The following is a 22,597-nucleotide window of genomic DNA, read 5'->3' as shown; positions in this document are numbered from 1 at the left end:
AACGTCAACTTCGCTCCAGGCCCCATAGCCCAACATCAGTACCTTCTCTGGTTTCGGTAGTTGGGGAAGAATGGGCAGTCATTCCTCCACATTCAGACACGTCATTTCTTCGTGAGGCTAAATTTTTCATATCTGGTTTCTGTTTCAGAAATTTTCTCCAGCTTTGTTAACGTATATTAAAAATCAAAACCACCTCCTCTTCGCAGAGACATAACAGATATTGCAGGTGATGGTTTTCATCGACTAATTCTTCAGTCCTTTCAGTCGAAGCAGCGGGTCAAAAAACCTCGCTCTTGACAGCTAGTTTCACTTAAAACACGGAATTTTAGTTAATGTTTGTTAATTTAAACACGGATAAAGACATGTCAATAATTTTGAAAACATGTTGCCCAGATAACGTCCGATTACTGTTTTATAAATCTCTGATCAATGCTTAGATTTCTGTTTTGACGTTTTTCTGATTATTTTTGCTTTTTCCCACCTTTCAACCCGGATCAGTCTGTATGTTGTAAACACAAAAAGTATGTGATCAGAATCGGCATTTCGTGAAGGATTACCAATGTTATTTGTTAGCACCGAACTGATCCAGTAAACATCGGAAGTGCGCAAGTTGACTGCTTGCTGGAAGGCCTTCTTAGCACCTGTGTAATTTCTGCTCAACAGTGATTCAAATGGCTCTGAGCACTATGGGATTTAACTTCTGATGTTATCAGTCCCCTAGAACTTAGAACTACTTAAACCTAACTAACCTAAGGACACCACACACATCCATGCCCGAGGCAAGATTCTAATCTGCGATCGTAGCGTTCGTGCAGTTCCAGACTGTAGCGCCTAGAACCGCTCGGCTACTCTGGCCAGCGTAATTTATGTCTTCATGTGCATTTCTCTTTGAACGGAACGAAGAGAAATGCGATGTGTGTGTGTGTGTGTGTGTGTGTCTGTGTGTCAGTATCTATTGCGCGCTGTTTGATAATTCAGTGGTTTAATACAAATACTAACATCGAACTTATTTACATTTACTTTCGCTGATGTTAGGAAAGAATCAGCTACGTCCAGGTGACCGACTTCCACAGCAGAATCAAGAACTTCAGCAACGAACGAGTGGCAACAATATCGCTGAATATGTGGCTGCCGCGGTCTGCAGCCAGTGGGGAGTTGCCTGGCAACAGCTGATGACGGATGGCAGCCGGCTCATCAATAACTCATGAGATGTCTCCTTTGGGCAGCGAGTGATTCTGCACGCACGAAGGGAATGACTGAGGATTTATGTCGTGTAACCGGGGCCCACATGCATAATTAAGCGTGGCCCTGCCTCGCCTCGGAAGTAAAAAGCAGGTGTCGCTGGTGACAACCGTCAAGCCACTTCTGCCCAGCAATGAGTGAGTGGCGGGGAAAATCCTGTACCGCGTTTACAGCGTATCCGCACCTGTAAAGGTAGTGTTAAGATGCAGCGCAGTAGGTGGGTTCTTAAACATACCGTATTACCTGATTATCGTAATTAATTTTAAACAACTTCGGTCAGTGCTTCCGATGAACAAATACGAAATTTAAAAAAGCTTCTAACAAGATGAAGCTGAAATTTTTTCACATATATTAGCCATTGAACATACTGAATTTTTTGAAGCGTAATACATATATTGCATTTAAAGAAACAGAACACTGTGTCCAAGCGAACTAAGATTTATATAATTAACTAATCAGATTAAAGACAAGTAAAAACATAAATTATCGTTTAACATACCTGTTAGAAAAGTTAAGTCATTTACAAACAAATTTTACAGTTGTTATTTTTCAAATAACTTCGAACTACCTGGAGAGAAAAGTAATTCGCAGTTTTAAGATTTGAGAACATAACGGTTTGGTCATTGCCGTACCTCACTCAATGCGCTAAAAAGTTGTTAAACACCCCAACTCTCGCTTATAGCTGTTAGCAGTTTTTACTCATTGTGATTGCAATTTGAAGTAGCCCACACTGCCAAACAGATATCGCAAATGCAAGTAGAGGAGGAGATAGTGTTAAACGTCCCGTCGACAACGAGGTCATTTAAGACGTAGCGCAATGCTCGGATTAGGGAAGGATAGGGAAGGAAATCGGCCGCGCCCTTTCAAAGGAACCATCCCGGCATTTGCCTGGCGCGACTTAGGGAAATCACGGAAAAGCTGAATCTGGATGGCCGGACGCGGGTTTGAACCGTTGTCCTCCCGAATACGAGTCCAGTGTTCTAATCACTGCGCCACCTCGCTCGTTGCAAATGCAAATATACACAGGCATAAGTACAGCGGCTATTCCAAACTTCAGACGAGCGTAAGTGGTATCTCAGTCATAAAGTCTGTGCATATCTTTTTATTGTACGCCGCCTAAGCTGTTCGTGCTCGTTTGCACTTTGGATTAGCCACTACGTTTATGCATGAATGCGTGCTTGCATTTGTGATATGTGCCTGTAAATGAAGACTACTCTAGACTACAAAAAATGGCTCCAAGCACTGTTGTTGTTGTTGTTGTGGTCTTCAGTCCTGCGACTGGTTTGATGCTGCCCTCCACGCTACTCTGTCCTGTGCAAGCTTCTTCATCTCCCAGTACCTACTGCAACCTACATCCTTTTGAATCTGCTTCGTGTATTCATCTCTTGGTCTCCCTCAACGATTTTTACCCTCCACGCTGCCCTATGGGACTTAATATCTGAGGTCATCATTCCCCTAGAGCTTAGAACTACTTCAACTTAACTAACTTAAGGACATCACACACATCCATGTCCGAACCGGGATTCGAGCTTGCGACCGTAGCAGCCGCTCGGCCACAGCGGCTGGCCTGTAAACTACAATCGTAGTAAATATTTGGTTAAAGACGTTTAAAAATCATACGCTGAGGTGACAATCTTCATGGCCGGACGCTGTGACCGAGCGGTTCTAGGCGCTTCTGTCCGGAACCGTGCTGCACCTACGGTCGCAGGTTCGAATACTACCTCGGGCATGGATGTGTGTGATGTCCTTACGTTAGTTAGGTTTAAGTAATTCTAAGTGTATGGCACTGTTGACGTCAGATGTTAAGTCCCATAGTGCTCAGAGCCAACGAACGTCATGGGATACCTCCTAATATCATGTCAGACCGCCGTTCGCCCGCCGAAGTGCAGCATCTCGACGTAACATGGACTCACAAGTTGTTTTATGTCCCCTGCAGGAATTTTGAGCCATGCTGCTTGCCTCTATAGCCATCCATAACTGCGAAAGTGTTTCCAGTGCAGGATTTTGTGCACGAGCTGAGCTCTCGACTGTGTCTCATAAATGTTCGATGAGATGTATGTCGAGCGATCTGGATAACCACATCATTCGCTCGTACTGTCCAGAATGTTCTTCAAACCCATCGTGAACAGTTGCGGCCCGCTCACATAACATCGTTGTTTGGGAACGTGAGGTCCTTGAATGGCTGCAAATGGTCTCAAAGTAGCCCGAAAATGCCCTTCCCCAAGCAATGATCGGTTCAGCTGGACCAGACGGCGAAATCCGTTCCATATAAAGACAGGCCAAATCATTATGGAACCACCACCAGCTTGCAAAGTGCCTTGTTGACAATTTGGGCCCATGGCTTCGGGGGCCTGCACCATACTCGAAACCTAACATCAGCTGTAACCAATTGGAACCGGGACTCATCTCACCAGGCCACGGTTCTCCACTCGTCTACGGTTCAACTGGTATCCTCAAGAGCCCAGGAGCTGCAGGCCATGCCATGCTCTTACGAAAAGCACTCGCGCCAGTCGTCTGCTGCCATAGCCGATTTACGCCAAATTTCGCCCCAATGTCCTAAGGCATATGTTCATCGTACTTCCCACATTGATTTCTGCGGTTATTTCACGCATTGTTGCTTGTCTGTTAATAATGACAACTCTATGCAATCGGCGCTGCTCTCGCTCGTTAAGTGGTGACAGGTGATACCTTAAATTTGGTGCCCTCTGTACACTATTGACACTGTGGGTCTCAGAATACTGAATTATCTAACAATTTCCTAAATGGAATTTCCCAAGTGTCTAACTCCAACAAACACTCCTCATTCAAAGTTTGTTAATTGCCATCGTGCGGCCGTAATCACGTCGGAAGCCTTTTCACACGATTCACTTGAGTCCAATTGACAGTTTCGCCAATGCACTGCCCTTTATACCTTGTGCATACGAGATTAGCACCATATGTACAAGTGCACGTCGCTATCGCATTACTTTGCAACGTCAGTGTATGATGGCTGTTGAACCACTCCTTATCAAACTTCTGTAAAAATGTAAGACATCGTCTTAAGGCGCACAGTAACTTCAATTAGAAGAGGTAGGGGTTTCATTATGACGATAGCGACGTAAGCGGCTCATGTCATATTAACGATGACAATCTTCTTGTGGTTGATGCGAGAATTAAACAAGCATGGGCCAAGTGCTATTCGCTGTTGGATACCCACCCCAGTACCAAGTTCCTTAGAATTCGCAATTCAGTGTCTTCATTACACAGCATTGACCATCGTGCTTTTACTTTAACGACAAGCAGTCGATGTTAGCCACAAAGGGGAGGAATTTAAGCGTGCACAACTTGCAGCACGTTTTTGGCATTTCACGCGATCATTGTCCATCGAAAGCGGACTTGCTTAACGCGCAGCGAGGTTGTTTTCGAGACATGGAGGTGAACCAGATACGTTGAACAATCCACTACGTGTCTAGTACAGATCTCTGCATGATGTGGTGTTTAAGTGGTTTGGACAAATTACGGTTTAGACCACACCTCTACACACAACGTAGGACGCACTGTTAAAAAATATATCGGCTCAACCACTTGCCGGCCGCGGTTCTAGGCGCTCAGTCCGGAACCGCGTGACTGCTACGGTCGCAGGTTCGAATCGTGCCTCGGGCATGGATGTGTGTGATGTCCTTAGGTTAGTTAGGTTTAAGTAGTTCTAAGTTCTAGGGGACTGATGAGCAGAGATGTTAAGTCCCATAGTGCTCAGAGCCATTTGAACCATTTCAACCTCAACCACTTGTTTATAGTGTATAAAACTAAGATTGGCGCGTTTCTGAAATCAGGCTTCCATCATCATAATAATAAAATGTAAAAGAACCTGTTAAAATTCGCTAAAATGGAACATGCAGCAGGCACAATAAAATTGATAATAAAATTAAAACATCGTGGCTACTTCCCTTGTTGCAGCCGTGTCTTCCAAGATGCAACAAGGGAAGTAGCCACGATGTTTTAATTTTATTATCAATTTTATTGTGCCTGGTGCATGGTCCATTTTAGCGAGTTTTAACAGGTTCTTTTACTTTTTATTATTCTGATGATGGAAGCGTGACTTCCGAAACGCGTCAATCTTAGTGTTTTACACTATAAACAAGTGGTTGAGCCGATATATTTTTTAACATTGACATTTACAACCACGACCTCTCATCCAGTATGGATAAAATCAAAGTAAGACGCACTTACAGGAATCTCCTTACAAATTTTTACTCATGTGTCTTGCTGTAAATGGCAGGGTATGCCGTCCTGATCTCGAGTCTCTCTATTAACGCTTGCTGTGTTCTCTTTCTGTATTCCTTATTTCCCGTGTTATCCCTTTAGAAATGCCCGAACCTGGTAGCTGAGTGGTCAGCGCGACTTAATGTCATACCTAACGGCCCGGATTCGATTCCCGGCTGTGCCGGAGATTTTCTCCGCTCAGGGACTGGGCTTTGTGTTGTCCTTATCATCATCATTTCATCTCCGTCGACACGCAAGTCGCCGAAGTGGCGTCAACTCGAAAGACTTGCACCAGGCGAACGGTCTACCCGACGGAGGCCCTAGCCACACGGCATATTTTCTTTAGAAAGATGTTGTTTATTAAATCATTGTGTCCGCACCGGAGCCCACGAGAAATATGGGTCTCGCAACGAACTCGTGACGTCACTTTAGTAGGTTTGTCCGCCGCACTTCGCGAACGATCGGCTTCGTGCAGGGGCTCCGGGAAATCAAAATGTAATCGAACAGGTCTTAACTTTGTCGTGTGATGTCGTGAGCTTGCATGCTCTGAAACGCATAGTCGAGAATTATTAAACTTATCTGAAATAGTTACTCGATCCCCACTGGAGAGGGCTGTGGCCATTCGTAGGACGTACGAGGCATGGTCTGTCTTCCCCTTGGGCTCGTGCCCACACGTCTCGTAGGGCAGGTCGTTGAAGCTACAGGGGGTCGGGGGGGGGGGGAGGAGAGGGGAAATGCCTCTAGACGCAAATGAGCACGAGGGGTCTGCCGTCTGTCTCCGAAGCAACTTAAATCATTTAATAAAATCAAGTCCTCCGGTACAGACTGTGTACCAGTTAGGTTCCTTTCAGAGTACGCTGATACCATAGCTCCGTTAACAATCATGTACAGCCTCTTGCTCGACGAAAGATCCGTATCCAACGACTGGAAAGCTGCACAGGCCACACCGATATTCAAGAAAGGCAGTAGGAGTAATCCACTTAATTACAGGCCCATATCATTAACGTCGTTATGGAGCAACATTTTGGAACATGTATTCAAATCAAATGGCTCTGAGCACTATGAGACTTAACAATTGAGGTCATCAGGCCCCTAGAACTTAGAACTACTTAAAACTAACTAACATAACGACATTACACATTGGGGACTTCAATGTAGATTCTCTGAAAGAGGGTAATAGGAAAAATGACCTTGAAGTATTACTCGGTTCTTTCAGTTTGACACCCGTTATTAATTTTCCTACTCGGGTGGTAAAGGATAGCTGCTCACCGATAGATAACTTCTTTATAGACCAAGGTAAGTTTTATCAGATAAATGCTCAGCCTGTTGAGAATGGTCCTTCTGATCATGGTGCACAGCTACTTAGAATATATGACATGGCTCCATTCAGCAGTACTAAACAGTCCGTCAGAGTAGTACGTTCAGTCAATGATTTAACAATTGCAAATTTCAGGGAAAGCCTACAGCAGTTACACTGGGATGATGTGTACCGTGAACCTGGTGCCAATTTAAAATATAATGTATTTCATGACATTTTTGTAAATGCATTTGAAAACTGCTTCCCCAAGAAAATGATTAAATATACTCATAACAAACCATGGCTTACTAAGGGTATGAAAATATCTTGTAACCGCAAAAGGGAAATGTATCTGACAGCAAGAAAGAGTAGTGACCCAGAAACTATCAAACATTATAAAAACTACTGTGTATATTAACAAAAGTTATTAAAAAATCGAGGAGTATGTGTGTCATGTCTGAAATCAGCAACTCTGATAATAAAATTAAAACAATTTGGCATACTATTAAAAGAGAAACAGGTCAACCAAGAACACAGGAAGACAGTATTACCATCAAATTGAATGTAAACTTTACGAACAAAAAGTCATAAGTTGAAAATATTTTTAATAATCATTTTCCAAATGTTGTGGATATAGTAGGATCCAGGTGTTCATTAGAAGATGCTAGGCTGTTAATGGAAGAGGCCATACCAATGCAATTTGATACAACTGAAATCTCACCCACTTCTCCCTCTGAAATTAGGAAAATAATAAACTTGCTCAAAAGCAAAACCTCACATGGAATTGATGTCATTTTCAGCAAAATACTAAAAGCTTGTTCTTAACAGATAAGTAAGATTCTCAGCCAACTGTGTAATAGCTCTCTGGAACAGGGCATTTTCCCCTGATAGACTGAAATATGCTACTGTTATACCTTTGCATTAAAAAGGGGATGGATCTGATGTCAACAATTACTGTCCAATCTCACTTTTAACAGCTTTATCCGAAATTTTTGAGAAAGTAATGTATTCAAGAGTAGAATGAGATTTTCACTCTGCAGCGGAGTGTGCGCTGATATGAAACTTCCTGGCAGATTAAAACTGTGTGCCCGACCGAGACTCGAACTCGGGACCTTTGCCTTTCGCGGGCAAGTGCTCTACCAACTGAGCTACTGAAGCTTCGGTAGCTCAGTTGGTAGAGCATTTGCCCGCGAAAGGCAAAGGTCCCGAGTTCGAGTCTCGGTCGGGCACACAGTTTTAATCTACCAGGAAGTTTTATTCAAGAGTAGCTTCATATATCTGTAAAAATGAAGTACTAACAAAATGTCAGTTTGGTTTTTCATAAAATGCCAGATATGCTTTCACCAACCAAATTTTGAATGATCTGAATAACCGAACACCACCCATAGGGATTTTTTGTGATCTCTCAAAGGCTTTTGATTGTGTAAATCATAAAATTCTGCTAGACAAGCTCAAGTATTGTGGCATGCGTGGCGCAGTGCACAAATGGTTTAATTCATACCTAACTGGAAGAGTGCAGAAAGTTGAAATAAGCAGTTCTCATAATATGCAAAGATCATCACATTCCTCAAACTGGGGAACTATCAAGAATGGGGTTCCACAAGGGTCGGTCTTGGGTCCTTTGTTGTTCTTAATATATATTAATGACTTGCCATTCTATATTCATGAAGAAGCAAAGTTAGTTCTCTTTGCTGATGATACAGGTATAGTAATCACACCTGACAAACAAGAATTAACTGATGAAATTGTCAATAATGTCTTTCAGAAAATTATTAAGTGGTTCCTTGTAAACGGACTCTCACTGAATTTTGATAAGACACAGTACATGCAATTCCATTCAGTAAATGGTATGACGTCATTAATAAATATAGACCTTAATCAGAAGCATATACCTAAGGTAGAATATTTAAAATTTTTAGGTGTGTCCATTGATGAGAGATTAAATTGGAATAAACACATTGATGATCTGCTCAAACGTTTGAGTTCAGCTACTTATGCAATAAGGGTCATTGCAAATTTTGGTGATAAACATCTTAGTAAATTAGCTTACTACGCCTATTTTCACTCATTGCTAGCATATGGCATCATATTTTGGGGTAATTTATCACTGAGGGACAAAGCATTTATTGCACAAAAGCATGTAATCAGAATAATATCTGGAGTCCACCCAAGGCCATCCTGTAGACATTTGTTTAAGGATCTAGGGATATTCACAGTAGCTTCTCAATATATATACTCTCTTATGAAATTTGTTATTATCACCCAAATCCAATTCAAAAGTAATAGCAGGGTGCATAACTACAATACGAGGAGAAAGGATGATCTTCACTATTCAAGATTAAATCTATCTTTGGCACAGAAACGGGTGAATTATACTGCCACTAAAGTCTTTGGTCACTTACCAAATAGTATCAAAAGCTTCACAGATAACCAACAAGTATTTAAGAAGAAATTAAAAGAATCTCTGAATGACAACTCCTTCTGCTTCATAGAGGAATTTTTAGATATAAATTAAGAAAAAAGAAAAAAAAATTCATTAAAAAATAAAAAAAAACAAAAATAAAAAAGTTGTTATATTAACTTAATTATGTTGTTACATGAACTTAATTATGTCATGCATTGGAAAATTTGACTCGTTCCACATCATTACGAAATATCGTGTTCATGTTCCATGGAACTAGTAATAATCTAATCTAATCTAATCTATTGCATGCTCGAGGCAATATTCGAACCCAGTCGCACGGTTCCAGACTGAAGCGTCTAGAACATGTATTGTGTCCGAATATTGTGAGTTACCTCGAAGAGAACGGTCTATTGACCAACTGTCAACACCGATTTAGAAAACATCGTTCTTGTGAAACACAACTACCTTTTAACTCACACGAAGTGTTGAGTGCTATGGACAAGAGGTTTCAAATTGATTCCGTATTCCTGGATCTCCAGAAGGCTTTTGACACAGTACCACACAAGCGGCTTGTAGCGAAATTTCATGCTTATGGAATATCGTCTCAGTTATGCAACTGCATTGTTGTTTTCCAGCCGGAGACGTCACAGTTCGTTGTAACTGACGGAAAGTCATCGAGTAAAACGGACGTGATTTCTGATGTTCATCAGGGTAGTGTTATAGGCTCTCTGCTGTTCCTTATCTACATAAACGATTTAGGATACAATCTGAGCGGTCGTCTTAAGTTGTTTCCAGCTGATGCTGTCATTTATCGCCTAGTAAAGTCATCAGAAGATCAAAATCATCTGAAAACGATTTAGGGAAGGTATTTGCATGGTGCGAAAATTAATTGACTCTGAATAATGAAAAGTGTGAGGTCGTCCACATGAATTCTAAAATGAATCGATTATAAGATAAATCAATGATATCTAAGCGTCGTATTTCAACTAATTGCAATTACGAACAATTTAAACTGGAAAGAACACATAGAAAAGGTTGTGGGGAAGGCGAACCAGTAACTGCGTTTTCTTGGCAGAAAATTCAAAAAAATGCAACGAATCTACTGAAGAGACTGCCTACACTATGCTTTTACGTCCTCTTTTGGAGTACAGCTGCGCCGTGTGGGACCCGTACCAGATAGGATTAACGGAGTACATCGAGAAAGTTTAAAGAAGGGCAGCACGTTTTGTATTGTCAACAAATAGGGGAGAGAGTGTCGCGGACATGATACAGGATTTGGATGGATATTCTCACGAAATTTCAGTCACAATCTTTCTCTTCCGAATACGAAAATATTTTGTTGACGCCGACCTACATCATCGTAATAAAATAAGAGAAATCAGAGCTTTCACTGAAAGATACAGGTGTTTGCTTTTGCCGCGCTCTGTTCAAGAGTGGAATCATAGAGAGTTATTGCTGAGGCGGTTCGATGAACCCTCTGCCTGCCACTTCAGTGTTATTTGCAGAGTAGCCATGTAGATGTAGATGTAGCTATAGACTTAAACGCCGACCCGAGTTTCAGCCTCCATACACATGTCCTGAAACTGCTTTTAATTCTTAACATTATCAATTCTGTGGTCGTTCCTGTCCTATTATTTTTCGTACGGCATTATACCAAACAGCTTTTGCTTCTTGCTCAACGTCGTTCTCCAGGGACCTGTTTCGTAAAATGAGGGCTAAATGACGCGATAGTCTGATCCCTCAATCCCCATACAATCAACCGATCAGCTGGGAATCGAATCTAGGCCCATACTTTTCGACTGAGCTACGGCGAAGTTTCCAAGTTCAGCGCACATTTTTTATCTATCACGAAGTTGCTCAGGGTTTACACATTTTACAGACGGATGGTTGCACTACTTTTTTCTCTGAGGGTGACAGAAAAGACGTTCCAGCTAGTGGATTAAAATAATGACAACAGTTTCATCTGCTGGCGTCAAATTCCCCCACATTTTCATATCTCACACAATTCCAAAAGCGGCAAGTGGTTGCGAGCTCTTAAATGCACCAAGGCATTAAAACAGAACATTTTCTTAGCACACGAGTTCGGATACGGAAATCACCAAACACCACTTCACAAAGCTGGAACCTAATAAGGCGTCTGTTCGATTTACTTCTATCAACCAATTGTAAAACATCACAAGTGACGTCAGACTTCAGTGATTGGAGTATTCAGTTCATGTCGTTGGAGTAATAAGACAGCTTCCCGTAAGATAAAATTTCTTGGCTTCCCCAACTCAGCGCCGTACTATCATTCTACAATCTCATCTAAATCTTTGCGCATGATGTGCGGCGTGAATCCGAGCTCAGGCGACAAAATTTCTGTGGTTTTTATGGATTTTTCTGAATATTTTAGTACGTCACCCGTTGCCTCCGGTAACTCGTTGGCGTAACTGCATTTCGTTTCATTTCCCATCTCCACTTATCTTTGTAGGGTAAGGACGGCTGTAGTGTGCATGATGGGTAAATTAGCCACTTCCTTTCACTCTCTTGACGAAGGCTGCAACCTAATGACGAATCACAGAGACTTTTTTGGTTTCTAGTCACATTGCGATGGTCGAGCGAGGTCCCCTGCAGAGAAATATTTATGTATTCTCTACGCCTGATGTAAAGCAAATGAATAATTAGCAAGTACTAAATAAGATATATTGTGAAAGCTAGTTGTTACAATGCTGGCAAAACGTATTTTAGCTTTTGCTGGTCATAGAGGCTCAGTTCGAAGCAGGACCCATCACTGAAGACATTACTACTCCAATCAATGAGACACCAGGCCGAAGACATGTCTAGAAACGCCCCGGACAGTGGTGGGATACCAAACCGACTGTCACCCAAGACACGGCCCGACAGCCATGAGGGAGGCCACCTCTTTCCTTAGCAGCGCCCCTTTGGTTGTCACTCGCGGTATCCTTATAGCACAACGGTACGTCGACAGTATTCTACGTCCCATTTTGTTATCATTCGTAGCAAGCCATGCTTGGCTTACATTTCAGTAGGATAATGCCCGCCCACACATGGCGAGCGTTTCTGCTGCTTCTCTTCCTGCTTGCCGAACCCCACTTTGGCCACCAAGGTCGTCGTATCTCTCCCCAAGTGAGAACGTTTGAATCATCATGGGCAGGGCCCTCCAACCACCTAGGGATTCTGTCGATCTAACGCACCAGTTGGACAGAATTTGACATGATATCCCTCAGGTGGACATTCAACAAGTCTATCATATAATACCAAGTCGAATAACTGCTTGCATAAGGACCAGATGTGGACCAACACATTGCTGAGTTGCTCAATTTTTGAAGCTCTTTATCTTGAATAAATCATCCAACTTTTCTGCAACTGTGGTCATTCGTTTGTCTGTACATTTACATCACATCTACCGATTTCCGTACCTATTTGGATAATTCCTTCGTGGGATGTCGTTTTTCATTTTTTATCTTTTTTTATTTTTTTCTCGTAGAGCGTACTACATTTACTGCCGACCTCATTCGCTACAGTTTTCTTTTTATCTTTTTCCGTCATTGGGTTTCGATTCCCCTCCCCCCCCCCCCCCCCCCCCTCCCCCAAGAGGGGACGGGCTGGCGCAGCTTAGGACGCCGCTCTTCAGCCTACAGAATTTGTTTAAAAAAGTGAAGATAATAAAAAATACTTGCAGGCGAGAAAATCGGTGACTTAAATGGTAAAATGACGGAAAATTGTGGAACTTAAAACATAAAACAAAGGGTTGGTGATGCTAATAAAATACACAGTAAGCAGACAGGTAAAATAATAGACAGACAATTAAAAAACACGCTGACAGTCTGGTTTCTGTTCGCAAGAGATATAAAAAGCACACCCAGCAACAGCATGATTTCTGTTAACACTTTGCAAAGACGCACAACACTGAATACTCACTTGATCACTGCACTAAAAAGTTGGCACCAATTAGACACACCACAGCCGAGACGGGGCGAACAGGTGGACAGATGATGGGAAAGAAAAGCGGGGAAGGAGAGAAAAAATAAAGTGGGTGGGGGGTGAGGGGGAAGGAGCCGACGGAGGACGAGGACTCATAAGATGGGGGGCTGGGCAGACGCGACAGGGAGTGGGGAAAGGCAGAGGAGGGGAATGCAAAAGGACTCAGGTGGGGAGAATGGAGGCAGAGAGAGGGCAGCTGGGGAACAAACAGGATGGAAGGGGGTAAGAGGGCGCCTGAGGAAAGGACAGAGGACAGGAGGGGGAGATGAGGATCAGAGTTGATAGGAGGGATAAATGGAGGGATAGAGGGCATCATCCAGGAGGGGGAGTTGAAGGAAACCAGCTTGGGAAACGAGACGAAGGGTGTAGAGGTGGAGGGTAGGGGGGACACAACAGTGAAGGCTTGGCAGAGGGCGGGGGTTGGAGAGGAGAGGAGGAACCAGGGGGTGAGGGGGATCAAGGCGGCGGGAGGTGTAGAGTATGCAGATATGTTCGAGGAATAGGAGCAGATGGGGGAAAGGCATCAGGTCGTAGAGGATCCGTGTCGGGGACGGGAGGCATATACAGAAGGCGAGGTGGATATATATATATATATATATATATATATATATATATATATATATATATATCACTCAGTTTACCGGTACCTGTAAAATTATGTCACTGTATGACACACAGCAGGTACATCAGCAGGTATACACTGAAGCGATTTCTAATTTTGTCTCTCGGCCTTTGCTTGCGACACGTAAATGTAATTCTCAAAGCGAAGTACTGTCATTTATTTTATTTTATAAAAACTCATTAATACCATTTGTTTGAATGTTGTCTACGGATCTGAGAAAGTAGTTTTGCCAGACGTCTCATATTCGACGACGTAAGCGGAATTCAACAATAAGCAATGAGATGCGTGAATAATTAGCTTTTCCTTAAAAAGGAGCAAATTATCCAGACTATACTTATCCGGTAATGAAATGAAATGATCGTACTGCGTTGTTGGCTGGGAGACCCCATGCGGGGTGTTCGGCAGCCGAAATTGCAAGTCCTTTTCAGCTGACGCCACTTCTGCGACTTGCAAGTCAATGATGATGAAAGACACACAACAACCAGTCATCTCGAGGCAGAGAAAATCCCTGGCCCCGCCGGAAATAGAACCTGGGACCCGGTGCGCGGAAAGATAGAACGCGACCGCAAGACCACGAGCTGCGGATACTTTGCCGGTATTTGAGAATGAGATCACTTAACGATTTCGAACGAATTTTAAGCATAATTTCATACCTTTCCTTAAAGTTTCCTCGGTTGTGCTTAAAGTCGAATATTTAATGTATTAACTCATCTGTAAAGAATTCAGACGAAGCTGTTTTATAGATGGGAGTTCATATCGTTAAAGAGTCGGGAGTTTACAGGTGGTCGATGGAATATCATTAGCGGATCTTACACTGGAGGAAAAAAACACTGTATGAAGGAAAACTGGACACCAAATCTACTTTAAATATGCTCTATACTTAAATCATTTAGCGTTGCTAGATATTTAAAATCATTTCCGTATTGCATGCAAGCAGCAACTACCACGATGTAGAAGTCTGTAAAACAGACACTAACGTTCTCCAAGAATACTCAAGGTCGACACTCGATAATGGAGATGCATACAAAATCAACGTTCTTATACCACGAGAGCTCCGCGTTTGTTGCTTGTGTAATGTTGGCAGTAGAATAAAGCTGAACTCAGACCGGCTTGCACAAGAAGCATACTGATGTGTCCGTGGCAAACCCGCACAGGTGTCGTAACTGTTGCGAAAGCCTCACGCAGCGGCACCTGCAGAGCACCCGCCCAAGGGGCATAGAGGGAGGCGGAAGGGGGCGGAAACACGCCGGTAGTGTGGAAGGTGCTGGTCTGGGGAGGAGACCAAAGAGTAGCTGCAGAAAAAGTTGCATGCCACCACGACAGTCTCGCTAACTGTTCTTACCTTAGACGATGGTGCCTTACGAAAACATTATACAACAGATCTGTGTGTCCAATCGAGACTCTGTTGGAACTACGCTTGATGATATGACGATCAGAAGTAACGGGAAATTGCTGATGGACATGGAAACAGAAGTTCTTCTATCTTATTGAAATATCAAGAGACGACTAAGTGTAAAGTATACCACTCGATGATGATGCCAAGAGAGAAAACAGGTCACTAAGAATTTAATTTTTGCATTATTTATTTGACAGACAATACAATTTCACTGACTCTATGTGGCTTCTACGTTCAGCTGGAAAACGTTTTAGCTTTCTACTTCGGGTACTATATTCTGAAGATAAGCAGTTATTCGATTATTCTGAATGTATGAAATAATGTCTTAGTTTGATTAATACTATAAAACTTGTGTGCCAATCACATTCTCCATTATGGAACTATTATAAGGGTTATTTGCCTTTAGTGTTCTGTGGACTAGTGTGCTATGAAAAGGTTGTTTCTCAGTTTCTGTGTACACTGCATGGTAATGCGAAGCGTGTGAAAATTTCACAGTTCTGTTGCACGAAATTGGACTGTGAAGGAATTTTGTTCCTATGATGTTTTAACTCTCTCCGACGACCGCTGTATTATTGAGACTGAAATTTTGAGGAACCCGCTTCAAATCTTGTAAAATAAATTTTCTTATAGTATGAGTTTCCATTTCGGGCCTCAATAACAACGCCTCACGCTGTTGTAGTCAGTGCTACCCGCGCACTGCAGTTCGGCACTTCTCGCGGAGCGTGCTCGCAGCCAATGTAAGTGATTTCAACTTTTCTTCGCTCCCAGCATCCTCCACGAAAAGGCCGAGCTACACTGCGCTCATAACGTTGGGTGAAAAGCGGTATAGCACGTTATTAAAATGAATTGTGAGTACTGGACGACACATACTGCGACAGATAGCAAGGTCCACCGGAACACTGATTTGGACATCACAGTGGCCTACCAGCGACTGTGGTAATGGAGTTCCTGTGCCCTCACTTTGCTCATACCATCGACCTGATCTGACTCTGCTCTTACATGGGGATTTACAATTTAACGTACACTCCAAATCACGGTGAAATTTGATATTATTCAGAAGTAGAAGTCACTGTCAAAGACGAAAGAAGAGAAACGTGAAGATAGTCGTAAAACCGGGATATCATTGAACCCCGGGGTTTGGAATTTGCAGCTGAACACTTACACAATTTTTAACTTTTATATCTTTGTTTATTTTTCCCGCTTTGTGCCTCCACACGATTCATGGCACTAAAATGTTTTCCAGCCTCGTTTATTTGCAGAATCTGTGCCCTTACCGCAGACGATTTTCAGAACTGTACGACGTTCTCATTATTGGACCACACAACGACAGGCAGTGTAAAGCAAATACAGTATCCAGGCGAATGAAGACGGTGTTACTATGATAGATGACGAACACAGCGCTACTCATCAAACAAAATAGTTAATACGGAGACTGCCAGTGAAACATTATCAGCAATAATCGAAAAAAAAGTTCCATGCGTAGTCTTGCACCAATCTAAAAGTTACATATTCCCGACATCTTAGCTGGATTAGTGACAAGCAAAATTCGTTTTAGTCAATAATCGCAGTCTTGATGGCGGAACACTTGAGTATTTGGTAAACGCTAATGTAGTGTTTGTTTACGAGAACTGTACGAAAGTATCATCTGCGCCGTAGGTGACAAACAGCTGTATGAACAATAGTGAGTGATATTAAGAAAATGAAAAAGAAACGAAGGAAGAGTAGAGTTTAACTTCCTGTCCACAGTGAGGTCATTTGAGATCGTTTCAAGGATGGCGAAAGAAATCGGCTGTGCCCTTTCAGGGGAAGCAGCCCGGCATTTACCTTTAGTGATTTGGAAAAATCACGGATAACCTAAATCTGATTGGCCGGACGGGGATTTGAACCGTCGTCCTCCAGAATACAAGACCACAGTGCTAACCACTACACCACCTCCTGCAGTTTAAGAAGGTGAAAGAAGTCTCCAATCCTCAATGAAACCTATACGGGTGTAAAGAGAAGGAAATTGTATTTGATCAAGGCAGAATTGTTTTGCAAAACATATTTATCTGGAAGCAAACGCGGCCACTAAAAGTCTTGTTGCGAGAAAAGTTTTCTCCGCAACAGCTTGAGGACAAGCATCTCCACATCACCTGAGGCCAATCCAGCGAGTCAGGTAATCATAACGCTACACCGAGAGGTTCAGTAGGAATAACATTTTAAAAATTTAACCTGCTTTGCCGCAGTGGTAAGGCTGGTTCCCGTCAGATCATCGAAATTAAGCGCTGTTGGTCTGGGCTAGTGGTTGGATGGGTGACCATCCAGTCTGCCGAGCGCTGTTGGCAAGCGGGGTGCACTCAGCCCTTGTGAGGTAAACTGAGGAGCTACGTGACTGAAAAGTAGTGGCTCCTGCCTCGTAAGTTGACATTCGGCCGGGATAGCAGTGTACTGATCACATGCCCCTCCATATCCGCATCCAATGAAACCTGTGGCCTGAGGATGACACGGCGGCCTTCATGGACTGTTCGAGTAGAGTTAAGCTTTTTTAGTTTACTTAACTTGCTCACGTGCCAAGCAAAGAACGTTCTACAGATAAGACAACAACAACAAGGACTCTAAAAGCGAACTTTAAACTCAAGTTGAATACGCTTTCCCTATCACATGTGCAACGTGTGTGTGGTGGTTCAAATGGCTCTGAGCACTATGAGACTTAACATTTGAGGTCATCAGTCCCCTAGAACTTAGACCTACTTAAACCTAACAAACCTAATAACATCACACACATCCATGCCCGAGGCAGGATTCGAACCTGCGACCGTAGCGATCGCCTGGTTCCAGACTGAAGCGCCTAGAACCGCTCGGCCATAGAGGCCGGCCGTGTGTGTGATGATTCACCAACTTGGGTAAGCGAGACTGACGACTGAGCCAGAACGTAACAATGGACTTCTTCCTTAAATCTTAGATGAGGCGACAGATTGATTTGCAGCTTAGGCCAAAGTGTAGGTTAAGTTGGAAGGTGGCAATTTCCTTGTCAGTTCGCGAAGCCGACCAGTGAAAATGCCAAAGAAACCACTGACCTACAGCATACTCTGTTGTCTACTTTCGAAGCATATTTATCGCACTTTGCTATTTTTAAAGCATGTGGCTAAATTTAACACACTTTTCTCGTTTAAAAAGAAAACAGAAAATGCAAAGTAATTACAAGAATGTTTATAATTGACAGTGCCCAAGTCTCCGATGCTTATTTGTTCCATATTGCGTGCATACAGGGTATTTCAGTAAAAGCATGCAAGAATGTACCAGGACATAGATAATGCCCCACTGAACAGTTTAGTAGGGAATCTAGGTCGCAGAACCCAGCTTAAGGAGATATGGAAGTAAACTTGTCTACTGTTTTGTCTAGAATTATTTTTTTCCAGCTTATTTACAACTGACATGGCCGGCCGTGTGGCCGAATCGTTCTAGGCGCTTCAGTCTGGAACCGCGCGATCACTACGGTCGCAGGTTCGAATCCTGCCTCGGGCATGGATGCGTATGATGTTCTTATGTTAGTTAGATTTGTGTAGTTCTAAGTTCTAGGGGACTGATGACCTCAGATGTTAAGTCCCATAGTGCTGAGAGCGATTTGAGCCATTTTGTACAACTGACATGCGTACACGTTTACACGTACTTTTCTACTTATTCACATGTACATTCTTTATTTTCTGCAAGCAAACAAGGAAGACGAGTCTGATTGCTATGAAGTTCGTGCAACGAGTTCTGCCTGAGTTGCTGGAGAACGTACACTTCACTGTACACGAGAGGATGTGGATACGACATCACGGTGCAACGCCTCACTGCAGTCTGGATATCCGCAACCATCTCAGTGCTGTATTTCCTGGTCGCTGGATTGGAAACGGGGGTCCTATTCCAGGCCTGGGAGGTCATCTGACCTTAAGCCCCTTGATTATTTTTAATGGAGATGTATAAAGTCACTTCGTGTATGAGACTCTAGTGGATACGGAGATGGAATCAGTTGCCTGTGATGTGATTCGAAACACACCAGGGATATTTGTCAGGGCGCGTCAGAATCCTGTTCGCCAGTGTCATGCTTACATTGAGGTTGATGGCCGTAAGATTCGGCACATTCTGTAAGATACATACAGACGGTACATTCAAAGTGTCAGTGATGATATTTGCAGTTAACTGTAACTAATATAAATAAAAAAGTACTCAGTAACCTGATTTTATTCCTACTATTTCCTTTAGCTGGCTTCTCCGACACCAGGTTCCTTAACTCAAATTGTTAAGCGGAGCATATCCTCTATAACCTGTTAAATTTTTGCACGCTCTTACAGAAAAACCCTGTACGCCCGTACACAGACCACGAAAAAAAAGTAAGGCGAGCAGTACATAACGACCGAGCGAGGTGGCGCACTGGACTCGGATTCGGGAGGGCGACGGCTCAATCCCGCGTCCGGCCATCCTGATTTAGGTTTCCCGTGATTTCCCTAAATCGCTCCAGGCAAATGCTGGGATGGTCCCTTTGAAAGGTCACGGCCGACTTCCTTCCCCGTCCTAACCTAACCCGATGAGACAGATGACCTCGCAGTTTGGTCTCTTCCCCCAAAACAAGCCAACCCCAACCACTACATAACATTTACCGAGGACTACGTTCCAGGGGATGGCCTGGGACGCATCGAAATCAATAGTGATTTGACAAAATAAATGTGCGAGTATAGTCTGGAAGTAACAATAGTAATCACAGACACAAACAGCAGCTGACAGTGCTCCACTCGTGTCACTACGGTATTGGCGACAGCGACGTTAGCTTCTTGCTCTCTGGGATGTAAACAGGGCGGTGGTGCCACTGCGGCTGGGGCCACAGCTTTGGCTCGTCACCACCCTTAGCGCACCGGCGAGAGGCGGACCACGTGACTTACTTTGGCTGCGCTTCTTGCGAAGCTTGCTGCCGCTCTTGCCCATGGCGGCGGAGAGACGGTGGCGGGCAGCTGACACAGGTGGGATTGCAGGAGCACACTACGAGGACACGGCGCGACGCCACATCGCCGCACGCCGACACAAACCACAGCACGGCACGGCACACCACAGAACAGCACTGCGGAGGTCCGCGCGCGTCGGCGGACCGCGGGACACTGAGGCAGCGGCGGCGGCGGCGGCGGCAGGCGGCCCCCACCTCGCTCGCGACATACAGCGCACGCATGCCGGGCGCTGCCGCGACGCCGAGTTTTTTGGACAACTGCTATCCGCGAGCAATACCTCCCCTGTGCGAGCTCGCTGCTGAGAGCGGCGCCAACCGATAGCGGGGGGGATGAGGCGCTCAACCGGATAGGCTCCATTTCATTGTCGAGCACGTGTCACTCAGAGTCAAGGCTCTCTGTTTGCTCGATGCCACGCGTGACAACTGCACCCACATCTGCGTCCGCATCTTCATCTCATCTACATCTACATCTATACTCCGCAAGCCACCCAACGGTGTGTGGCGGAGGGCACTTTACGTGCCAATGTCATTACCTCCCTTTCCGGTTCCAGTCGCGTATGGTTCGCAGGAAGAACGACTGCCGGAAAGCCTCCGTGCGAGCTCGAATCTCTCTGATTTTACATTCGTAACCTCCTCGGGAGGTATAAGTAGGGGGAAGCAACATATTCGATACCTCATCCAGAAACGCACCCTCTCGAAACCTGGACAGCAAGCTACACCGCGATGCAGAGCGCCTCCCTTGCAGAGTCTGCCACTTGAGTTTGCTAAACATCTCCGTAACCCTATCACGCTTACCAAATAGCCCTGTGACGAAACGCGCCGCTCTTCTTTGGATTTTCTCTTTCTGCTCCGTCAACCCGACCTAGTACGGATCCCACACTGATGAGCAATACTCAAGTGTAGGTCGAACGAGTGTTTTGTAAGCCACCTCCTTTGTTGATGGACTACATTTTCTAAGGACTCTCCCAATGAATCTCAACCTGGCACCCGCCTTACCAACAATTAATTTTATATGATCATTCCACCTCAAATCGTTCCGTATGCATACTCCCAGATATTTTACAGAAGTAACTGCTGCCAGTGTTTGTTCCGCTATCATATAAACGTACAACAAAGGATCATTCTTTCTATGTATTCGCAATACATTACATTTGTCTATGTTACAGTTCAGTTGCCACTCCCTGCACCAAGTGCCTATCCGCTGCAGATCTTCCTGCATTTCGCTGCAATTTTCTAATGCTCCAACTTCTCTACAGAATGATCCGCAAAAATCCGCATGGAACTTCCGACACTATCTGCAAGGTCATTTATATATATTGTGAAAAGCAATGGTCCCATAACACTCCCCTGTGGCGCGCCAGAGGTTACTTTAACGTCTGTAGACGTCTCTCCATTGATAAGAACATGCTGTGTTCTGTTTGATAAAATCTCTTCAATCCATCCACACAGCTGGTCTGACATTCCGTAGGCTCTTACTTTGTTTATCAGGCGACAGTGCGGAACTGTATCAGGGCCGTCATCAGCATCTACAGGGTGATTTTTCCCGCTGTGTAAAAACTCTACAGATAGATCGATAAGAGTACATGGAACAAAAAAGGTGTAATGAAGTTATGCACGGTTTCCATGCTAGAGACCATTTATTCAATCATACTTTGAATACGCTAATATTCGCTCCACACTACTATAAGTGTTGAAAATGGTTTCCATGATCCCAGAATCAAATTTTCACCCTGCAGCGTAGTGTGCGCTGACATGAAACTTCCTGGCAGCTTAAAACTGTCTGCAGGACCGAGACTCGAACTCGGGACATTTGCCTCTCGCGGGCAAGTGCCCTACCGACTTAGCTACTCAAGCACGACCCACGCCCCCTCCTCACAGCTATAATTCCACTAGTAGCTCGTCTCCTATCTTCCAAACTTCACAGAAGCTCTCCTGCTAACCTTGCAGAACTAGCACTCATGGAAGAAAGAATACTGCGGAAATATGGCTTTGCCGAAGCCTAGACGATGCTTCAAGAATGAAATTTTAGCTCTGCAGTGGAGTGTGCACTAATATGAAACTTCCTCCCAGATTAAAACTGTGTGCAGGACCAAGATTCGAACACGGAACCTTTGCCTTTCGCGGGCAAGGGCTCTACCGGAATTACAACTGTGGGGATGAGGCGTGAGTCGTGCTTGGGTGGCTCAGATGGTAGAGCAGTTGCCCGTGAAAGGCAAAGGTCCTGAGTTCGAGTCTCGATCCGGCACACAGTTTTAATCTGCCAGTAAGTTTCATATCAGCGCACACTCCGCTGCAGAGTGAAAATTTCATTCTAGAATCAACCCCCAGACTGTGGCTAAGCCATGTCTCCGCAATATCCTTTCTTCCAGCAGTGCTAGTTCTGCAAGGTTAGTAGGAGACCTTCTGTGAAGTTTGGAAGGTAGGAGACGAGGTACTGGCGGAATTAAAGC

General features: G+C 44.0%; 1 protein-coding gene across 1 annotated transcript in view; it reads right to left on the bottom strand.

The window, feature by feature from the left end:
• The window catches only part of LOC126272054 (SH2 domain-containing protein 3C), a 950,261-nt gene extending 929,958 nt beyond the window's left edge, over positions 1 to 20,303 (bottom strand). Inside the window, exon 1 of the mRNA XM_049974570.1 lies at positions 20,089 to 20,303. Within this exon, the coding sequence (XP_049830527.1) occupies positions 20,089 to 20,131 (43 nt within the window). The 5' untranslated portion in view covers positions 20,132 to 20,303. The remainder of the gene's footprint in view (positions 1 to 20,088) is intronic.
• Positions 20,304 to 22,597: the final 2,294 nt, after the last annotated feature.

This window comes from Schistocerca gregaria, chromosome 5 (genome assembly GCF_023897955.1).
Source record: "Schistocerca gregaria isolate iqSchGreg1 chromosome 5, iqSchGreg1.2, whole genome shotgun sequence".
Lineage (NCBI taxonomy): Eukaryota > Metazoa > Arthropoda > Insecta > Orthoptera > Acrididae > Schistocerca > Schistocerca gregaria.
The sequence above is the reverse complement of the archived record's forward strand: the minus strand, read 5'-3'. Positions and strand labels throughout refer to the sequence as shown.